Genomic DNA, 19,582 nt, shown 5'->3' on the forward strand with positions numbered 1-19,582 from the left:
TCCCTTCCCTCCCACCTCGAGGGGAGGAAACAGGCCGGGACCCACCGCCCCTCTCCTCCGGCCGGGGGGCCGGGCACCCAACGCCAGCGTGGAGCCCGGCCCCGTCTTTCAGCGAGGCGCCGGCAGGAAACCAGGGCGAGTCAGGACCAGCCCGCCACGGGCACGAGCGGGACCTGCCGCGCGCCCCGCTGCCCCCGCCTGCGCCCCAACGCCGGCTGGAGGTGAGATTTGGGGGGCTGAGTGGCTTTAGGGGCTTGGGGACTTGGGGCTCGGTGGCTTTGGGGGCTTGGGGACGGTGGGCGAGGACGGTGTCGGCTGTTTCAGGCGGGTTTGGGCAGTTTGGGGAATGGCGGCGTGGGGCTCAGCGGAGACCCCCCAACTTGTCTCCCTCGGGGTCCCCATGCACCCCGGGAGGGGTTGGGAGCTGCCGTCACCCCTTCCCTGCCCTGTCTCCCACAGGCGAAGGCGCCGGGGCGGCCATGGAGGCGGCGGTGCCGGCCGAGGAGGCGTTGGTGCTGGTGGAGTACGGCTTCGAGTACCGAGCCAAGGACGGGACCTTGGTCACCATCAAACCTAACGAGCGCTACGTCCTGCTGAAACGAACCAACCACCACTGGTGGCACGTCAAGAGGAGCGGGGACGCCCGGCCCTTCTACATCCCTGCCCAGTACGTGAAGGAGCTGCCCCCCATCGCCACCCCGGCCCCTCTCGACCCCCCGCCGGCGGGGCGCGCCGGGACCGATCCAGCCACGCTCGTCCCCCAACAGCCGCCAGCCTACGAGTATCGGTTCATCGGCGCCACCGAGACGGAGGAGCCGGCCGGAGGATGCTTGGTGCCCCGGAGGGACTCGGTGCCCCGGAGGGACTTGCCGCCGGCGCTCAGCTCTTTTCGGGTCCCCCCGGGGCTGAGCCCCCACCCTGCTGAGCCCGTGCGCCCCTCACACTCCCTGGATGACCTGGCACGGGTGACGCCGGCACCGCGTGGTGCCACCGCCATGGGATCGCGTGGGGACCCCCCGGGACACACTCGCCCGCTCAGCAAGAGCCGCTCCGAGACCCTCTACGCCCCCGGCAAGGACACAAACGTGGCCGGGAGGTGGCCGGGGTCCGGCCACACGGCTCAGGTATGGTGACATCCCGGTGCCGACCCCAAAGGCAGCGCCGGGGGGGTTTGAGCACAGCGGGTGGGGGCAGGACGCCTAGGTCCCCCAGCTGATTCAATGCCCCGTGTCCCCTCCCGGCACAACCCCATGTTCGCCGGCATGGGGTGGCACCCAGGGGCTCCCCGGCACTGCTGCCACCGCCGAGGGCCCCCGCGTCCCCCCACCGAGATGACCCCACGGGGCAATCCTGTGGGCCAACCCCCCCATACAGGTTTGCCATCAATTACCACCTCGAGGGGGGTGAGAGACCCCCCACCAGGCACCCACCCTGAGCACCTTCCAAGCTCGGCCCCCCCCAAGCTGTGCCTCAGTTTCCCCACCCTCATGGGCACCCCTGGGCTCTCCCAGCCCCCCCGCTCTGCCCCCACAGCAGCATCCCACGGGGTGCAGCACCCTCGCACCAGTGATGCCCACGGTCCCTGGGGGGGCTCGGTGCCACCCAGGGGTGCCTGGGGGTCCCGCACCCCATCCCGGCAGCGTTCCCGGGGCGAGAGGGGGCAGAAAGGGGTTAACAGGGAAGCGCAGCAACTCCTCCCTGCCGGGGCGGGTGTCTCACCTGGGCGCAGCACCCAGTGCCGGAGGTGGGTGCTGGGTGCACCCCGGCTAAGGCGGTTGCCCTCCCACCCCAAAACCCACGCTCGCCCCACGCCAGTAAGTAGCGAGGGGCCCTTCCCAAGCCCCCCCCCCCCGGGCTCCCCGCTGCACCCCTCTTGTAGGGGGCACCCAAGGGTGGGGGGTGCCCCGCGGCCACTCGCCTGCCACCAGCACCCGCTGGGGCACAACGGGGCGAGAGGGCAATGGGAGAGGGGGGGTCCCGCGTCCTTGTCCACCCCCCACCCCAGCACCTCGCTTTGGGGTAACCCCAGGCAGCCGCAGCACCCTGAGCCCCGGCGTCCCCCGCTTCGAGGGGGGCTCAAGGGGCTGTGCCACCCGGGGGGGGTTTGCTGGAGGAAAGGGGGTCTCGGTGGTGGGGGCAGGTTTTACACCCCATTTTACACCCCACTTTACGTGCGGCGATCCTGGCTGTGCTGGATTAACCCCACCCTGCTCTTTGCACCCCCAAAGCCACCGATGTCCCCCACAGGAGAGACCCAGCGTGGTCCCCAACCCCGGTGCCATCACCGGAGCTTTCCCCTTCCCCTGCCTAAACCCAACCGGCGCCAAAACCAACCGGCGTCGGCAACGGCGGGGCTGCGGCCGCCTCGGCCCAGCCACCATGTGCATCCACCGCCTCGGCTGCCGGGACGGGGCGATCCCGCTGTTGGGGGGACACAGCCCCCCCGGTTTGTCCCCGTGCCGCTGCCGGTGGAGCGGCACGATGCCGCATGGGCCAACCTAAATTTGGGGGGATTTTTCCCGGTTAGCGCCGGCCGCATCCCCAGCACGACATCATCCCGGCGCAATTCCCGCTCGGTTGGCCTTGGCTTTGCCGGAGTGGGTGGCGGGTGGTGGGTGGCGGGTGACAGCATGACAACAACCCCAAAAAAAGCCAATTCCGCCCCGGGGCCAAGCGCCGGGCTCGGAGGCGGCTCTTCCGCTCCCCGAACCCCAGCAGGAAGCGCGGCCAACGCAGGGCCCGGCACAGGGCGCCATCGGCGTCACCGGAGCCTCTGGGTGCCCCCACCGGCTGCCCCCCCCTCCGCCGGTACCCCCCAAGATGGGTGACCGGGTGTCGGGTGCTCTGCAGCGGTCCCGTAGCAGGGTGTCACGGCTGCTGCATTTAGGGAAGGTAGGCAGCACCCATGGGTGCACCCAGCCACGGTGGGAGAGGGGGTGTTGTGGGGTCACCCCCCCGCTCCAAGCTTCCTCCTGGATTTCCCCGGGGTGTTCAGGCCGTGGAGGTGGCACCGGGCACCGGCGGGTGACAAGATGCCGGTCCCAACGTGGTGGGGGGCACACAGCCCCCCCCCAGGGGAGAGAAACCCCCGGGGGTGCACCCATGGGAGGGAGGGAGGTGCTGGGGGTGGTCCGTGCCGGGGGTCCCCCGTCGTCACCCCCATGTCCCTTGTCCCCAAGATGGTGGTGGCCTCTCGCACTGGGTTTCCAGCCCCGCTCTCCGTGGGGTGTGGGGGGGGGGTGATGGGGTGTCCCTGGGGACACTCGATCCGCTGTCCCCCTCCGCCCCAGGGTGTCCCTAGGGACACCCCACCCACTGTCCCCCCCACCCTGGGGTGACGGGCAGGGCCGGCGTTGGGAAACTTTGTCCCCGCGGGCGTTGGAGGCTGGAAGTAGGCTCAGGGGCTGTAAAACCGGGGAGATCAAAGGGTGCCGGGGGGGTTCCCCACCGACAGCCACCCGCCCGCGGCCGCCTGGTCCCAGGGGACGTGTCCCCCCACCCCCAGCAGCCCCGTGGGTGGGGGGCAGCCAGACAGCCGCTCCGGGGGTGCTGAGGACTTTATTTTGGGGTGCGGTGATGGGGCTGTGGGTCTCAGCACCCGGCTCTGCTCGCGGGCGGGTCAGGGTGCCAGGGTGGGTGGCAGGGGCTGTGGGTGCTGGTGGTCTGGGTGCTGGTGATGTGGGTGCAGGTGCCAGGGATGTGGGTGCTGGCAGCGCGGGTGCAGATGGTCTGGGTGATAGCAACGTGAGGACAGAGGGGGTGCAGGTGACGTGGGTGTTGGAGATGTCCCGGGGTGCTGATGATGCGGGTGCTGATGAGGATGCTGACGTGCGGGTGCAGGTGGTGTGGGTGCAAGAGCTGGGGTGCTGACGCCAGTGAGGTGGGTGCAGAGGCTGGGGTGCAGGTGATGGGCGTGTCGGTGGTGTTGGGCTACAGATGTTGGTGCAGATGTTGGGGGTGTTCATGGTTTGGGTGCTGATGATGTGGGTGCAAGTGCTGGGTGCTGGTGCCAATGATATGGGTGCTGATGATGTGGGTGCAGACCATGTGGGTGCAGGTGGTGTGGATACAAATGCTGGGGTGCTGATGCCAATGCCCCGGGTGCAGATCCTGGGGGTGCAGGCGCAGTGGGTGACACGGGTACTGGTGATGCGGGTGCCGACGCTGGGGACCACGACGCCCCAAGCCCAAATTCTCTCCGTGTGCTCAGGCCGGACTCTTATCCCCACTGCCAGCTGGGTGCTCCCTGCCCCGATGTGGGTGCTGTGGGTGCCCCCCTCCACCACCCAGCCATCTACACCCCATCGCTCGCAGCTCCTGCCCCATGTGAGGGGGTGTCTCAGGGCAGCGCCCGCTGGGTGCCCGGGCAGGAGGGGTGTCCCAGCAGCCGGGGCAGGGCAGGATCCGGCCCCTCGGCCCCCTCACCCATCTGCCAGCCCGGGTACCACGGCGGGGACATCCCAGGAACGCCGTCCCCAACATCCCTGCCCCATGGCTCGCCGCACCCGTCACCAACTGCAGCACCCAAGTGACCCATCCGTGTCCCCCCCAGGCGCGCAAGGAGCCAGAGGAGCCGCCCGCCCCCATCTACCTCAACATCCAGGAGCTGCAGGAAGAAGCCGCAGCCGCCGGCTCGGCCCCGGAGGAGCCCGGCAGCTCCGTGTCAGATTGGGAAACCCACACGGATACGGACAGTGGACATTTGTTTTATTATAACCCGGTGACGGGAGAGACCACGTGGGATTGTCCCTTTGGGCAGGCAGAAGATGGAGTGAGTCCCGTCGCCTCTCCCGCCTCCTCGCTCGCCCAGAGCCCGGAGTTTCCCGAGTGGGAACAGTACGTGGACGAAGCCAGCGGACAGGCTTTTTTCTATAATTCGGTAACAGGTGAGACGTCGTGGGACCCCCCCACGCGGGAGACGGAGGCAGCTCCCAGGATATGTACCCTGGGGTGACGCGGTACGGTCCCATGGAGCAGAGGGTGAGCACCCAACGAGGCGCGGGGATGATGAGGATGGAGATGGAGACAGAGATGGGGATGAGGATGGGGATGGGGATGGGGATGGAGATGGAGATGGAGACAGGGATGGGGAGGGAGGTGGAGACAGGGATGAGAATGGAGATGGAGACAGGGATGGGGATGGGGATGGAGATGGAGACGGGGATGGGGATGGAGATGGAGACGGAGACGGGGAAGGAGACAGAGACAGAGATGGAGATGGAGATGGAGACAGGGATGAGAATGGAGATGGAGACAGGGATGGGGATGGAGATGGAGACAGAGACGGAGATGGAGATGGAGATGGAGATGGAGATGGAGACAGGGATGGGGTGGAGATGGAGACAAAGATGGGGATGGGGATGGAGATGGAGACAGGGATGGGGTGGAGCTGGAGATGGAGACAAGGATGGGGATGGGGATGAAGACGGAGACAGAGATGGAGATGGAGACAGGAATGGGGATGGAGATGGAGATGGAGACAGGGATGGGGTGGATATGGAGATGGAGACAGGGATGGGGTGGAGATGGAGATGGAGACAAGGATGGGGATGGGGATGAAGACGGAGACAGAGATGGAGATGGAGACAGGAATGGGGATGGAGATGGAGATGGAGACGGAGACAGGGATGGGGATGGAGATAGAGACAGGGATAGGAATGGACATGGAGGTGGAGATGGAGATGGAGAAGGAGATGGAGATGGAGACAGAGATGAATATGGGGATGGGGTTGGGGATGGAGATGGAGACAGGGATAGAAATGGAGATGGAGATGGAGATGGTGGAGATGGGGCAGCCCCACCTGGGCTGGCCACGGCTTGGGGATGTGGATGCTCTTGGTGGGGCACAAGATCTTGACCTGACTTTTCTCTCCAGCCGCCCACTCCGGAAACGGATTATCCCGACCTGTCTCCAGATGAGCTGGAGGGTTATCCCGAGGAGGACTACTCGCCCGTGGGCTCCTATGATCAGGGGGCTGCTCTCTGTCTGTCCCCGAGGCGCCCCGAGGAGCTGGGCTCGCCCCCTGGCTGGTACGGGCACAGCCACCCCGAGGGAGCCGTGTTCTACCCTGAGCACTTCGCCTCCGACACGGTACGGGGATGGGGTGGGGATAGGGACAAGGATGGAAATAGGGATAGGCATGGGGATGGGGATAGGGATAGGAGGGAACAGGAATGGGGACAGGGATTGGGACAGGGATGGGATATGGACAGGGACAGGGATAGGGATAGGGACAAAGATGGGGACAGGGGTGTCTGCCAGGGGATGAGCATCCTCATGGGGCCACAAAAGCAGCGGGCAGAGGCTCTGGGGTGCAGTGGGTGCAAAGCCCAGCACCCATCTGACATGGGCACCTCAGGCATCACCCGCTCCCTCCCTCCCTTCCCAGGTGCCGGTGGGCGGCCGCCACGACCGGGCCAGCAGCGGCTCCAGCCAGGACAGCGGGCTCTTTGCCTGGCACAGCACCGTGCCACCGGCGCTGGGGCTCAAGGAGGAGAAGGTGAGCACCCTGGGGAGGGGCAGCCAGCCCTTCCCCACCCTGGCACTGGGGAGGGCAGGGGGCAAACCTGACACCCCCCCCCCCACGCTTTCCCTTCCAGTTTAAAAGCCTGGAAAAAGCTGGAGTGCTTAACCGGACCAAGACGGTGGACAGAGGGAAGAGGCTCCGGTAAGCAGATCCCGGTGTCCCCCGCCACTGGAGAAGGGAGCCCCAGCAGGGCGGAGGGGACAGGGGCTGTGCTGTCCCCGTGCGTGACCCCCCCTCTGCTCCCCAGGAAGAACTGGAGCTCCTCCTGGACGGTGCTGGAGGGGGGGATCCTCACCTTCTTCAAGGACTCCAAGCACTCAGCTGCCGGTGCCTTGGTAAGAGCCCCAACGGCCTCGGTGGGGCCAGCACCCATGGGACAGGGCCAGCACCCACGGGATGGGACCAGCACCTATGGGATGGGACCAGCACCCATGGGATGAGGCCAGCACCCATGGGACAGGGTCAGCACCCATGGGATGGGGCCAGCACCTGTGAGATGGGGCCAGCAGCTGTAGGATGGGGCCAGCACCCGTGGGATGGGACCAGCACCTGTAGGATTGACCAGCACCCGTAGGATGGGGCCAGCACCCATGGGATGGGGCTAGCACCTGTAAGATGGGGCCAGCAGCTGTAGGATGGGGCCAGCACCCATGGGATGGGGCTAGCACCTGTAAGATGAGGCCAGCAGCTGTAGGATGGGGCCAGCACCCGTGGGATGGGACCAGCACCTGTAGGATCAACCAGCACCCACAGGCTGGGACCAGCACTCATGGGATGGGACCAGCGCACATGGAATGAGGCCAGCACCCATGGGACAGGGTCAGCACCCATGGGATGAGGCCAGCACCTGTGAAATGGGGCAAGCGTCTGTGAGAGGGGGCCAGCACCCATGGGATGGAGCTAGCACCTGTGAGATGGGGCCAGCACCTATGGGACAGGGCTAGCACCTGTAGGATGGGGCCAACACCCGTGGGATGGGACCAGCACCCATCAGACAGGGCAAGGACCCACAGGATGGGGTCAGCACCTGCAGGATGGGGCCAGGACCCATGGAATGGGTCCCACACCCATGGGATGGAGCCAGCACCCATGGGATGGAGCCAGGACCCACAGGACAGGTCCAGCACCCATGGGACAGGCCCAGCACCCTGCACGAGGTCCCTTCCCAGCACTCCCCTGTGTGGAAGCCGGGGCCGGTGTCAGGGCACCGTAATGGTGTCGGTGTCAGGGCACGGAGCTCGTCAGGGCGAGCGGGGAGGAAGCAGTGCCTGCCCCAGCCCCCCCCGGCACCCAGCACCCGCCGCCCGGATGCAGAAGCTACTGTGGGTCTTGCAACACCCTGCGGTGACGGTGTCAGGGGAAGGAGAGGGGACGGACCCACACCCTCGGCGGGGGGGACGCCGTGCTGGCCCCACCGCTGGGACGTGGGTGCAGGGCTCTGCCTGGGGGGGCCCTTCTGGAAAACAGGGATGGAGAGGGGCTGGATGGAGGGGGAGCGTGGCCAAAGCACCCCGAAACCCGGGGCACGGGGAGAGCAAGCGGGTCTGATGCTCTTCCCCTATGAGAACCCCAGGGGACCGTCCCCTCCGCAGGGACAGCCCCCCCGCAGCCTGCAAGGGTCTCCTTTCCCCACGTAACGCTGCTCCTGCGCCGTGCTGTCACCAAGAGGGGCCCTAAAGCTGAAGACCCCCGGTGTCCCCAGGCAGGGCTGGGGATGTCCCACGAGGTGACGGTGGCTGTAGGGCCCGGCTGTCCCCAAGCTGGTGGCCACGACACCCACCCCACGGCAGCAGCATGATGTCCTGGTCCTGCAGAGAGACCCCGGTGCCAGGGGAGGGGACAGAGATGTCCCACAGGGGACATTTGCCACTCCTGCCTTTCACAAGGAGGAAAGCCCACAGCCCCCCTGCAGAGCAGGACCCCGGTGTCCCCATCCCCTTCGGGTGGGTGCCAGCGGTGCCACCCTCACCCCCTTGCTCCCGCAGCGGCACCCCAGCACCCTGACCACCCCGGAGCACACGGTGGAGCTGCGCGGGGCCACCCTCGCCTGGGCCGGCAGGGACAAGTCCAGCAAGAAGCACGTCCTGGAGGTGAGCCGGGTGACAGCGGGGGGGACATCGGTCACCCATCAGGGTCCACACGTGGCCTGGCCCGTGAGTTGGTGGCAATGCCAGCACCTTCCTGGTTCATCCCACCAGTGGTGAAGGGGATGTGCTGGGGTTGGTGGTGGGGGGGACACTGGGAGATGTCCCTGGGCTGGGAGCAAAGGGACACACTGCGCTGGTGGCCACTGTCCCTTTCTATGGGCATGGAGATACCACCAAGGGACTTTCCGGCTCCCAGAGGGGTTTTTCCACTCGGGCTTTGCACAGGGAGGAGGTTTCCAGTCACCCCGGCTCGCCGGTAAACGGCAACAATTGGGGCCATTGGTGTAATGAGTTGGGCAGTGTTCTCAGCCACAACCTGGCCCCCAAAGCCGAGCACTTGTGGCCAAATGCAGACAGCCCCACGGCCCTGCCCTGACCCCTGCCCACTGCTCCCGCAGCTAAAGACGCGGGAGGGCTCGGAGTTCCTCATCCAGCACGACTCGGAGCAGATCATCACCGCCTGGCAGAAGGCGATCACCGACAGCATCGGCAGGCTGGTGAGCAGGCGCCTGCCGACCCCCACCCTGCCACCCTGGGGACGGGCGCAGGGGTCTCACGCTGCCCCTTCCCTAGGGCACCGACCTCCCCGGCGAGGAGGATGCCGAGAGCGGGGCTGAATTCGGCTCCCGGGAGAAGCTGGGGGGCGGCGAGGAGAAGAGGGCAGGTGAGCTCGGGCATCCCGGCACAGGGACTGGCACCGGGGTGGCATCGGCAAAACCATCCATCGGGCAGGATGGGGTGGCCACTGCGCGGTGTCCCCAGCTCCCTGTGATGGGGAGGACATGCCGGGAGCACCCCGGTCCCTTGGGATGATGGTGACCTGTTCCCCGTCCCCACCAGTGGCCGGGCAGGCACCGAGCAGTGCCGGCGGCGAGAGCGACTCCAGCAAAGTCCGGAACAAACTCCGCAAGTTCCTGCAGAGGCGGCCGACGCTGCAGTCCCTGCGTGAGAGGGGCTACATCAAGGGTGGGTGCCCTGGGTGGGGCTACATGCGGGGTGGGTGCTCGGGATGGGGCTACATCTAGAGTGGGTGCTCGGGATGGGGCTACATCAAGGGTGGGTGCTCGGGATGGGGCTACATCTAGAGTGGGTGCTCAGGATGGGGCCGCATCAAGGGTGGGTGCTTGGGATGGGGCTACATCAAGGGTGGGTGCCCTGGGTGGGGCTACATGCGGGGTGGGTGCTCAGGATGGGGCTGCATCAAGGGTGGGTGCTCAGGATGGGGCTGAGCCCCCTCGCCGTGTCCCCAGGCTGGGAGGTGGGGTGGGGACAGCCGGGGATGGAGCTGGGACAGGGGGTTGGGGGACCAAGCCCAACCCCGACCCGACGTCACGGTGATGGGCTTGGGCATGTCCCATCACCTCCAGCCACCCCTTACGGGAACGGGCTCTCCTGCGATGTCCCCAGCCCTGTCCCCCACCCTGGACCTGCCACCGGGCATCCTTTCGGTGTCACCCGGCCATGCTCAAGGCCCCGTTGGTTTTTCCAGATCAGGTTTTCGGCTGCTCCCTGCAAGCGCTGTGCGAGCGGGAGCGGGGGACGGTGCCCCGCTTCGTCCTGCAGTGCATCCAGACCGTGGAGAGGAGAGGTACTGCCCCGGGGCTTGGGGACAGGGACAACCCGGGGGGCACCGGGATGGGGATGGCTCTGGGTAAAGCCTGGATTTGATGGTTGGGTTTTCCCTGGAAGCCCGGTGCTGGCTGCTGCGGGCACCGGCACGGCTGTACCGGTTGGTCACTGTCACCACGTGCCACCCAGCTGCTGGCATCTTCCCAGGGACAGTGGGGACACGTGGGTGCCCGGAGCTCCCTTGATGGTGTCTGGTGTCACGTCTGGTGTCACATCCCGGGGTGGGTTGTGGTTAATCGAGAGCTTTTCCTCCATCTCCACCGTCCTCTGCCAGGTCTGGATATCGACGGGCTCTACCGGGTCAGCGGCAACCTGGCCACCATCCAGAAACTGCGCTACAAAGTGGAGCACGGTAAGGTCACCCGTGGTGACAACAGGGGACAAACGGGATATAACACCCCCCCCGAGGGCAGGGTGACAGGGGGCCCCGGCCGGGGAGGGAGGGGATGGGGACCCTCGCCCACCCCTGGGGCTCAGGGACCTGCCTGAGGCGCTGCCCCCCGCCCCGCAGACGAGCACCTGGACCTGGATGACGGGCGCTGGGAGGACATCCATGTTGTCACCGGGGCGCTGAAGCTCTTCTTCAGGGAGCTGCCGGAGCCACTCGTCCCCTTCGGCCACTTCGACAAGTTCATCGCTGCCATCAGTGAGGCCTGGGGACGGGGACGGGGACGGGGACGGGGACGGGATGGGATGGGGACATAGATGGGGATGGGGACTGGGATGGGGACAGGGATGGGGACAGGGGTGGATTCTCCGGCTGCCGGAGCCAGCACCCCACCGTGTCTTCCCTCCCCTGGCAGAGATGCAGGATCCGACCAGGCGGGGCCGGTGCGTCCGTGACCTGGTGTTCTCCCTCCCGCCCGCCCACCACGACACCATGGAGGTCCTTTTCCGCCACCTCTGCAGGTGACACCTGTCTCACTCCCCCCAAACCCAACCACCTGGATTTGGGGACATGCCAGAGTGACACCATCCCTCGTCCCCGCAGGGTGATCGAGTACAAAGAGGAGAACCGCATGTCGGTGCAGAGCATCGCCATCGTCTTCGGCCCCACGCTGCTGCGGCCGGCGAGCGAGGAGGGGAACATGGCCATGCACATGGTCTTCCAGAACCAGGTAGTGGAGCACATCCTCAACCAGTACGGCTACATCTTTCCCGACGGCTAAAACCCCCCTGGGGACACGTGTGGGGACAAGCCCAGCAGCGGGGACATGAAGGAGCAGCGTCTCAGGGGAAGGACTCAGCCACGTGTCACCTCGGACTGTGGGTGGTGGCAATCGTGGGCTCAGTGACGGGCAGCGCGGTGGCCCGGCTCGCTCGGGATGCGGCTCGAGGGATGGGTGCCGGAGCTGGGAGCACCCTGAGAGCCCCATCCTCTGCTGCCACCCGCTCCCGCTGGGGCCGGATCAGCGGAAGATGAGCCCCAGGGGTTGCGTGGGGTTTTGGGGGGGGTCCCCATCGGTCAAGAGGGGACGACGGAGCCCTGCGGTACCCAGCTCACCGGTGGCACAGCCCCGGCATCCCCGGGTAAGAGGATGGAGGTGCCCGGCCGAGCAGTGCCCGCGGGGGACGGTGCCACCGGCGGGGTGGGCAGGGAGAAGCCGGGCTGCGCCATGGCCGGAGCCGGCATCCGGCACGAGCCTGCCACCGTATTCCCGAATAAAGAGCCCGTTGAGCCACGAGGACAAGGCGTTGCTGGCAGGGGCACGGGGACACCCCCAGGGACAGCCCCGGGGACACCGGCAGCACAGCAGGGGCTCGGTGCCCCTTGGCTCCTGGTGGCACTTGGGGACAAGATGTGCCCCTTGTACCCCGTGAGGAGGAGGGGACCTCGGCATCCCCAGACGGCGAGACTGCAGCCCACCGTGGTGACCGTGGGCTTTGGGACGCCTTTCCTGGCTGCCATTGCCAAACCCCATGTCACCACGAGTGTCACCACAGACAGCGGGGACGGGTGCTGAGAGCAGTAGGGTGGGAGGCGGGTGCCAATGGGACATGAACCCCCGTCACCCAGAGTCACCCCTCTGAGGTGGGGACACTTTGGGTCATGATGGAGACAATTTGGGACACAAGTGGGACAGTAAGGGACAGAAAAGGGACAGTAAGGGACACAACTGAAATGCTTTGGGACATAACGGGGACACTAAGGGGCATGGCAGGGGACACGAGGAGGATCCTTTGGGACACGGTGGTGACACTGTGACACAACAGGAGCAGCATATGACAGGGGTTTGGGACACGGTGGGTATGGCTGGGATATAGAGGGGACACTTTAGGATGTGGCGGGGGACACTTGGGGACACAAGGGCACTTTGGGGATGGACTGGGGACCCTTTGGGATGCAGTGGGGACATTTGGGGGCACAAGGGGACACTTTGGCATGCAAGAGAATGCTTTGGGAGTGCAACGGGGGCGCTTTGGGACACAAGGGGACACAACGGGGACAGGATGGGGACCCTTTGGGATGCGGGGGACATTTTGGAGCAATAGGGGACACTTTGGGACACAGAGGGATGCTTCAGGGGTGCAGCGGAGGTACTTCAGGACATGAGGGGACACTATGGGGCACAAGGAGATACTCAGGACACTTTGGGGCACCCTTTGGGATGCAGCAGGGGACACTTTGGGACACAAAGAGATACTTTGGGACATGATGGGGACCCTTTGGAATGCAGTGGTGACACTTTGGGGCACAAGGAGATACTTTGGGACACGAGGGGACACTTTGGGGCACCCTTTGGGATGCAGTGGTGACCCTTTGGGGTGCAAGGAGATACTTTAGGACATGACAGGGACTCTTTGGGACACGACGGGGACCCTTTGGGATGCGGGTGGGGACACTTTGGGGTGCAAGGAGGTACTTTGGGACAGGAGGGGACACTTCGGGGCACAAGGAAATACTTTGGGACACGAGAGGACACTTCGGGGCACAAGGAGATACTCTGGGACACGAAGGGACACGACGGGGACTCTTTGGGACATGATGGGGACCCTTTGGGATGCAGCGGGGACACTTTGGGGTGCAAGGAGATACTTTGGACACGACGGGGACTCTTTGGGATGCGGCAGGGGACACATTGGGGTGCAAGGAGATACTTTGGGACACTTTGGGACACTTTGGGATGCAGTGGTGACCCTTTGGGATGCAAGGAGATACTTTGGGACATGACAGGGACTCTTTGGGACACGACGGGGACCCTTTGGGATGCGGCGGGGACACTTTGGGCCTCAAGGAGATACTCTGGGACACGGGGGGACACTTTGGGGCACCCTTTGGGATGCAGCGGGGACACTTTGGGGTGCAAGGAGATACTTTGGGACACGAGGGGACACTTTCGGATGCAGTGGGGACACTGGGGCACAAGGAGATACTTTGGACCTTTGGCATGCGGTGGTGACACTTTGGGTGCAAGGAGATACTCTGGGACATGGGGGGACACTTTGGGGCACCCTTCGGGATGCAGCGGGAACACTTTGGGTGCAAGGAGATACTTTGGGACACGACGGGGACTCTTTGGGATGCAGCAGGGACACTTTGGGGTGCAAGGAGATACTTTGGGACACGAGGGGACGTGACGGGGACACTTTGGGATGCAGCAGTGACACTTTGGGGTGCAAGAAGATACTTTGGGACACGAGGGGACGTGATGGGGACACTTTGGGACATGACGGGTACCCTTTTGGATGCAGCGGGGACACTTTGGGGTGCAAGGAGATACTTTGGGACACGACGGGGACCCTTTGGGATGCAGTGGGGACACTTCGGGGTGCAAGGAGATACTTTGGGACATGATGGGGACCTTTTGGGATGCAGCGGGGACACTTTGGGGTGCAAGGAGATACTTTGGGACACGACGGGGACCCTTTGGGATGCAGCGGGGACACTTCGGGGTGCAAGGAGGTACTTTGGGACACGAGTGGATATGAAGGGGACACTTTGGGATGCGGCAGGGACACTTTGGGTGCAAGAAGATACTTTGTGACACGACGGGGACTCTTTGGGACATGACGGGGACCCTTTGGGATGCGGCAGGGACACTTTGGGCCGCAAGGAGATACTTTGGGACACGAGGGGACACTTTCGCATGGAGTGGGGACACTTTGGGGCACAAGGAGATACTTTGGGACACGAGCGGACATGAAGGGGACCCTTTGGGATGCAGCAGTGACACTTTGGGGTGCAAGAAGATACTTTGGGACACGAGGGGACATGACGGGGACACTTTGGGGTGCAAGGAGATACTCTGGGACACAACGGAGACGCTTTGGGACACGACGGGGACCCTTTGGGATGCAGCAGGGACACTTTGGGGTGCAAGGAGATACTTTGGGACATGAGGGGACACTTTGGGATGCAGCGGGGACACTTTGGGGTGCAAGGAGATACTTTGGGACATGACAGGGACTCTTTGGGACATGACGGGGACCCTTTGGGATGCAGTGGGGACACTTCGGGGTGCAAGGAGGTACTTTGGGACACGAGTGGATATGAAGGGGACCCTTTGGGATGCAGCAGTGACACTTTGGGGTGCAAGAAGATACTTTGGGACACGACGGGGACTCTTTGGGACATGACGGGGACCCTTTTGGGATGCGGCAGGGACACTTTGGGGTGCCAGGAGGTACTTTGGGACACGAGGGGACACTTCGGGGCACAAGGAAATACTTTGGGACACGAAGGGACACGACGGGGACTCTTTGGGACATGATGGGGACCCTTTGGGATGCGGCAGGGACACTTTGGGCCGCAAGGAGATACTTTGGGACACGAGGGGACACTTTCGCATGGAGTGGGGGACACTTTGGGGCACAAGGAGATACTTTGGGACACGAGTGGACATGAAGGGGACCCTTTGGGATGCAGCAGTGACACTTTGGGGTGCAAGAAGATACTTTGGGACACGAGGGGACATGACGGGGACACTTTGGGGTGTAAGGAGATACTCTGGGACACAACGGAGACGCTTTGGGACACGACGGGGACCCTTTGGGATGCAGCAGGGACACTTTGGGGTGCAAGGAGATACTTTGGGACATGAGGGGACACTTTGGGATGCAGCGGGGACACTTTGGGTGCAAGGAGATACTTTGGGACATGACAGGGACTCTTTGGGACATGACGGGGACCCTTTGGGATGCAGCGGGGACACTTCGGGGTGCAAGGAGGTACTTTGGGACACGAGTGGATATGAAGGGGACCCTTTGGGATGCAGCAGTGACACTTTGGGGTGCAAGAAGATACTTTGGGACACGACGGGGACTCTTTGGGACATGACGGGGACCCTTTGGGATGCGGCAGGGACACTTTGGGGTGCCAGGAGGTACTTTGGGACACGAGGGGACACTTCGGGGCACAAGGAAATACTTTGGGACACGAAGGGACACGACGGGGGACTCTTTGGGACATGATGGGGACCCTTTGGGATGCGGCGGGGACACTTTGGGCCGCAAGGAGATACTTTGGGACACGAGGGGACACTTTCGCATGGAGTGGGGACACTTTGGGGCACAAGGAGATACTTTGGGACACGAGTGGACATGAAGGGGACCCTTTGGGATGCAGCAGTGACACTTTGGGGTGCAAGAAGATACTTTGGGACATGAGGGGACATGACGGGGACACTTTGGGGTGCAAGGAGATACTCTGGGACACAACGGAGACGCTTTGGGACACGACGGGGACCCTTTGGGATGCAGCAGAGACACTTTGGGGTGCAAGGAGATACTTTGGGACATGAGGGGACACTTTGGGATGCAGCGGGGACACTTTGGGTGCAAGGAGATACTTTGGGACATGACAGGGACTCTTTGGGACATGACGGGGACCCTTTGGGATGCAGTGGGGACACTTCGGGGTGCAAGGAGGTACTTTGGGACACGAGTGGATATGAAGGGGACCCTTTGGGATGCAGCAGTGACACTTTGGGTGCAAGAAGATACTTTGGGACACGACGGGGACTCTTTGGGACATGACGGGGACCCTTTGGGATGCGGCAGGGACACTTTGGGCCACAAGGAGATACTTTGGGACACGAGGGACACTTTCGCATGCAGTGGGGACACTTTGGGGCACAAGGAGATACTTTGGGACATAAGGGGACATGAAGGGGACCCTTTGGGATGCAGCGGGGACACTTTGGGGCACAAGGAGATACTCTGGGACACGAGGGACACTTTGGGGCACAAGGAGATACTTTGGACATGAGGGGACACTTTCGCATGCAGTGGGGACACTTTGGGGCACAAGGAGATACTTTGGGACATAAGGGGACATGAAGGGGACCCTTTGGGATGCAGCGGGGACACTTCGGGGTGCAAGGAGATACTTTGGGACACGAAGGGACATGACGGGGACACTTTGGGGTGCAAGGAGATCCTCTGGGACACAACGGAGACGCTTTGGGACACGACGGGGACCCTTTGGGATGCAGCAGGGACACTTTGGGGCACAAGGAGATACTTTGGGGACACTTCGGGGGGCCCTTTGGGACACGAGGGGCCCCTTCGGGAGGCGGGCGGGGCCGCTCTGGGGCAGAAGGGCCCCTCCGGCCCCCCGGGGTGGGGGCGGGGCGGGGGTCCGGCGGGGCGGGCGGGGGCGGTGCCGCGGGGGGGGGGGGGGCGGGGGCAGAGCCCGGGAGAGCCCCGTTCGGCTCCGCTCCGCTCCGCTCCGCTCCGCGCCCCGTTTCCGCGCCCCGTTCCGCGCCCCCCGCCCGGCTCCATCTTGTGCGCGGCCGCCGCGGAGCGGCTCCAGGTGCGGGGGGGGGGCGGAGGGGGCCGGGGGGGGTCGGGGAGGGCGGGGGGGGGGTCCCTCCGCCCGCAGGGACCCGCCGCGGAGCGCGACCCCGCGGGGCGGGAGGGGACCCCGGGCCGCCCCCCCCCCCCCCGGGACCCGTGGAGAGACCCCCCCCCTCGGGACCCCCGGCGTGATCCCCCCCCCGGGGCCGTGCGGGATGCCCGGAGGGACCCCCCCATCCCGATCCTCAGGAGAGACCCCCCCCGGGGCCGTGCGGGACCCCCGGGTCGCCCCCCCCCCCCCCCCCCCCCCCCCGGGACACGTGGAGAGACCCCCCCCCTCGGGACCCCCGGCGTGATCCCCCCCCCCGGGGCCGTGCGGGACCCCCGGGGCGCCCCCCCCCCCCCCCGGGACCCGTGGAGAGACCCCCCCCCTCGGGACCCCCGGCGTGATCCCCCCCCCCCCCGACCCCCCCTCCCCATCCAGACCCCCGGGGGCGACACACCCCCCCCGCGGCTATACGGGACCCCGGAGCTGTGCGGGACCCCCGGGAGCGCCCCCCCCCCCCCCCCCGGGACCCGTGGAGAGACCCCCCCCCCCTCGGGACCCCCGGCGTGATCCCCCCCCCCGCGGCCTTACGGGACCCCCGGGGCCGTGCGGGACCCCCGGAGCGACCCCCCCTCTCCCTTCAGGACCCCCGGGAGCGTCCCCCCCCCTCCTCGGGACCCGTGGAGTAACCCCCCCCTCGGGACCCCCGGCGTGACCCCCCCCCCCCCGACCCCCCCTCCCCATCCAGAGCCCCGGGGGCGACACCCCCCCCGCGGCTATACGGGACCCCGGAGCTGTGCGGGACCCCCGGGAGCGCCCCCCCCACCTCGGGACCCGTGGAGAGACCCCCCCCCCCTCGGGACCCCCGCCGTGATCCCCCCCCCGGCCCCCCCCTCCCCATCCAGACCCCCGGGGGCGACCCCCACCCTCCGCGGCCTTATGGGACCCCCGGAGCGACCCCCCCCGCCCTGCGGGACCCCCGGGAGCCCCCCCCCCCCCGCCCTGCGGGACCCCCAGGTCTGTAGGGGACCCCTGGGACCGATGCCCTCCCCCCCCCCCCCCGAGCCGTGAGGGACCGCCAGTGCGACCCCCCCGACGGCCATGTGGGACCCCACCAGCCCCATGTGTCCCCCCCCCCCCAGCCAGGGCTGTGCAGGACCCAGGGAGTGGGTCGGACCCCCAGCAGCGCACCCCGAGACCCTCACAGTGCCCCCCCCCGACCCCCCCCCCGCTGCGACTCCCCCCAAAAACCCTCACAGAGCCCCCCCCAGGACCCCCCCCCCCCTTCCCACTGCTGCCACAGGACCCCCCCCCAGTGCTTGGCAACTCCACAGGCCCCAACCCAACCAGGGGCAGGGACCCCCCCCCGGGGCAGGGACCCCCCCCAGGGCCGGGGGGTGTGGGGACCCCCCCCCGGGGTGTCCCCCCCCCAGGACCAGGCACCACGGGGTGACGGCGCAGGACTGGCTTTGGTGGCCAAAAATCCCTCTTAAGGCATTAAGCACAGTGGGAAAGGGGGGGGGACACACACAGAACCACCATGTGTCGTGTGTGTCCCCCCCCCGCCGTTGTCCCCAACCTTGTGTCGGGGAGGGGGGGACGGGGACAAGTGCACCCGCCCTGGGAATTTAAGCCAAATCACTAAACCTGGCTTAAAATTCAATGGGATTTAGGGGGAGAAAGGAAAAAAAGGTGGGAGGGGCGATGCGCTGGGGCTGGAGGATTTGGGGGGGACACGTCTGGCACCCCCCCGGTGCCCAGGCATTAGTCAGGGTGTAAAGGTCGAGAGCCGGCGGTGTTTGCACGCGTGGTGCGGAAGTGGCACCGTCCCCGTGTCCCTGTCCCCGGCGGTGGCTCCCGGCTGGCAGCAGGTAGGGAGGGCAGGGCTGGGTGCCCCCCACCCCGGCAGGATGGGGTCCCCCGCCCCAGGGGGGGTACCCGCCAGGGACCCGCTGTCCCCTGCGGTGGCACGGGGGTCCCGGCTGGCTCTGCCCCGGGCTGGTGTCCCCTGGGCATGGCATGGCCGGTGTCCTGCTCCCCGTGGGGACGGGGACTTGGGGGCCCCGCTGGTGCAGTGGGGATGGCTGTGGGGGTCCCCACAGTCTTATAGGGGTCAGGCTCTGGGGGTCCCTGTAGCCCATAGACACTGGCTGGGGGGGTCCCCACGGCCCCATAGGGATCAGGTTCTGGGGGTCCCCATAGCCCCATTGGGAGTGGGCTCTGAGTCCCTATAGCCCCATAGGGATGGGGCTCTGGGGTCCCCATGGCCCCATAGGGATCAGGCTCTGGGGGTCCCTGTGGCCCTATAGGGACTGAGCTCTGGGCATCTCCATAGGGACCAGGTTCTGGGGGTCCCCATAGCCCCATTGGGAGTGGGCTTAGTCCCTATAGCCCCATAGGGATCAGGCTCTGGGGGTCCCCATGGCCCCATAGGAACTGAGCTCTGGGGGTCCTCACAGCCCCATAGGGATCAGGCTCTGGGGGTCCCCATGGCC

At 65.9% G+C, this 19,582-nt stretch overlaps 1 protein-coding gene across 1 annotated transcript; it reads left to right on the forward strand.

The window, feature by feature from the left end:
• The first annotated feature begins 479 nt into the window (after nt 1–479).
• On the forward strand, nt 480–11,654 carry ARHGAP27 (Rho GTPase activating protein 27). The gene is given in 16 exon segments (XM_059830458.1): nt 480–1,124; nt 4,553–4,910; nt 4,913–4,980; nt 5,876–6,091; nt 6,390–6,500; nt 6,601–6,668; nt 6,775–6,862; nt 8,513–8,617; nt 9,073–9,171; nt 9,248–9,338; nt 9,515–9,640; nt 10,164–10,262; nt 10,578–10,655; nt 10,815–10,949; nt 11,107–11,212; nt 11,295–11,654. Coding segments are annotated over 16 exon segments (2,571 nt in total). The 3' UTR covers nt 11,473–11,654.
• Nucleotides 11,655–19,582: the final 7,928 nt, after the last annotated feature.

This window comes from Gavia stellata, chromosome 28, assembly GCF_030936135.1.
Source record: "Gavia stellata isolate bGavSte3 chromosome 28, bGavSte3.hap2, whole genome shotgun sequence".
Classification (NCBI taxonomy): Eukaryota; Metazoa; Chordata; class Aves; order Gaviiformes; family Gaviidae; genus Gavia; species Gavia stellata.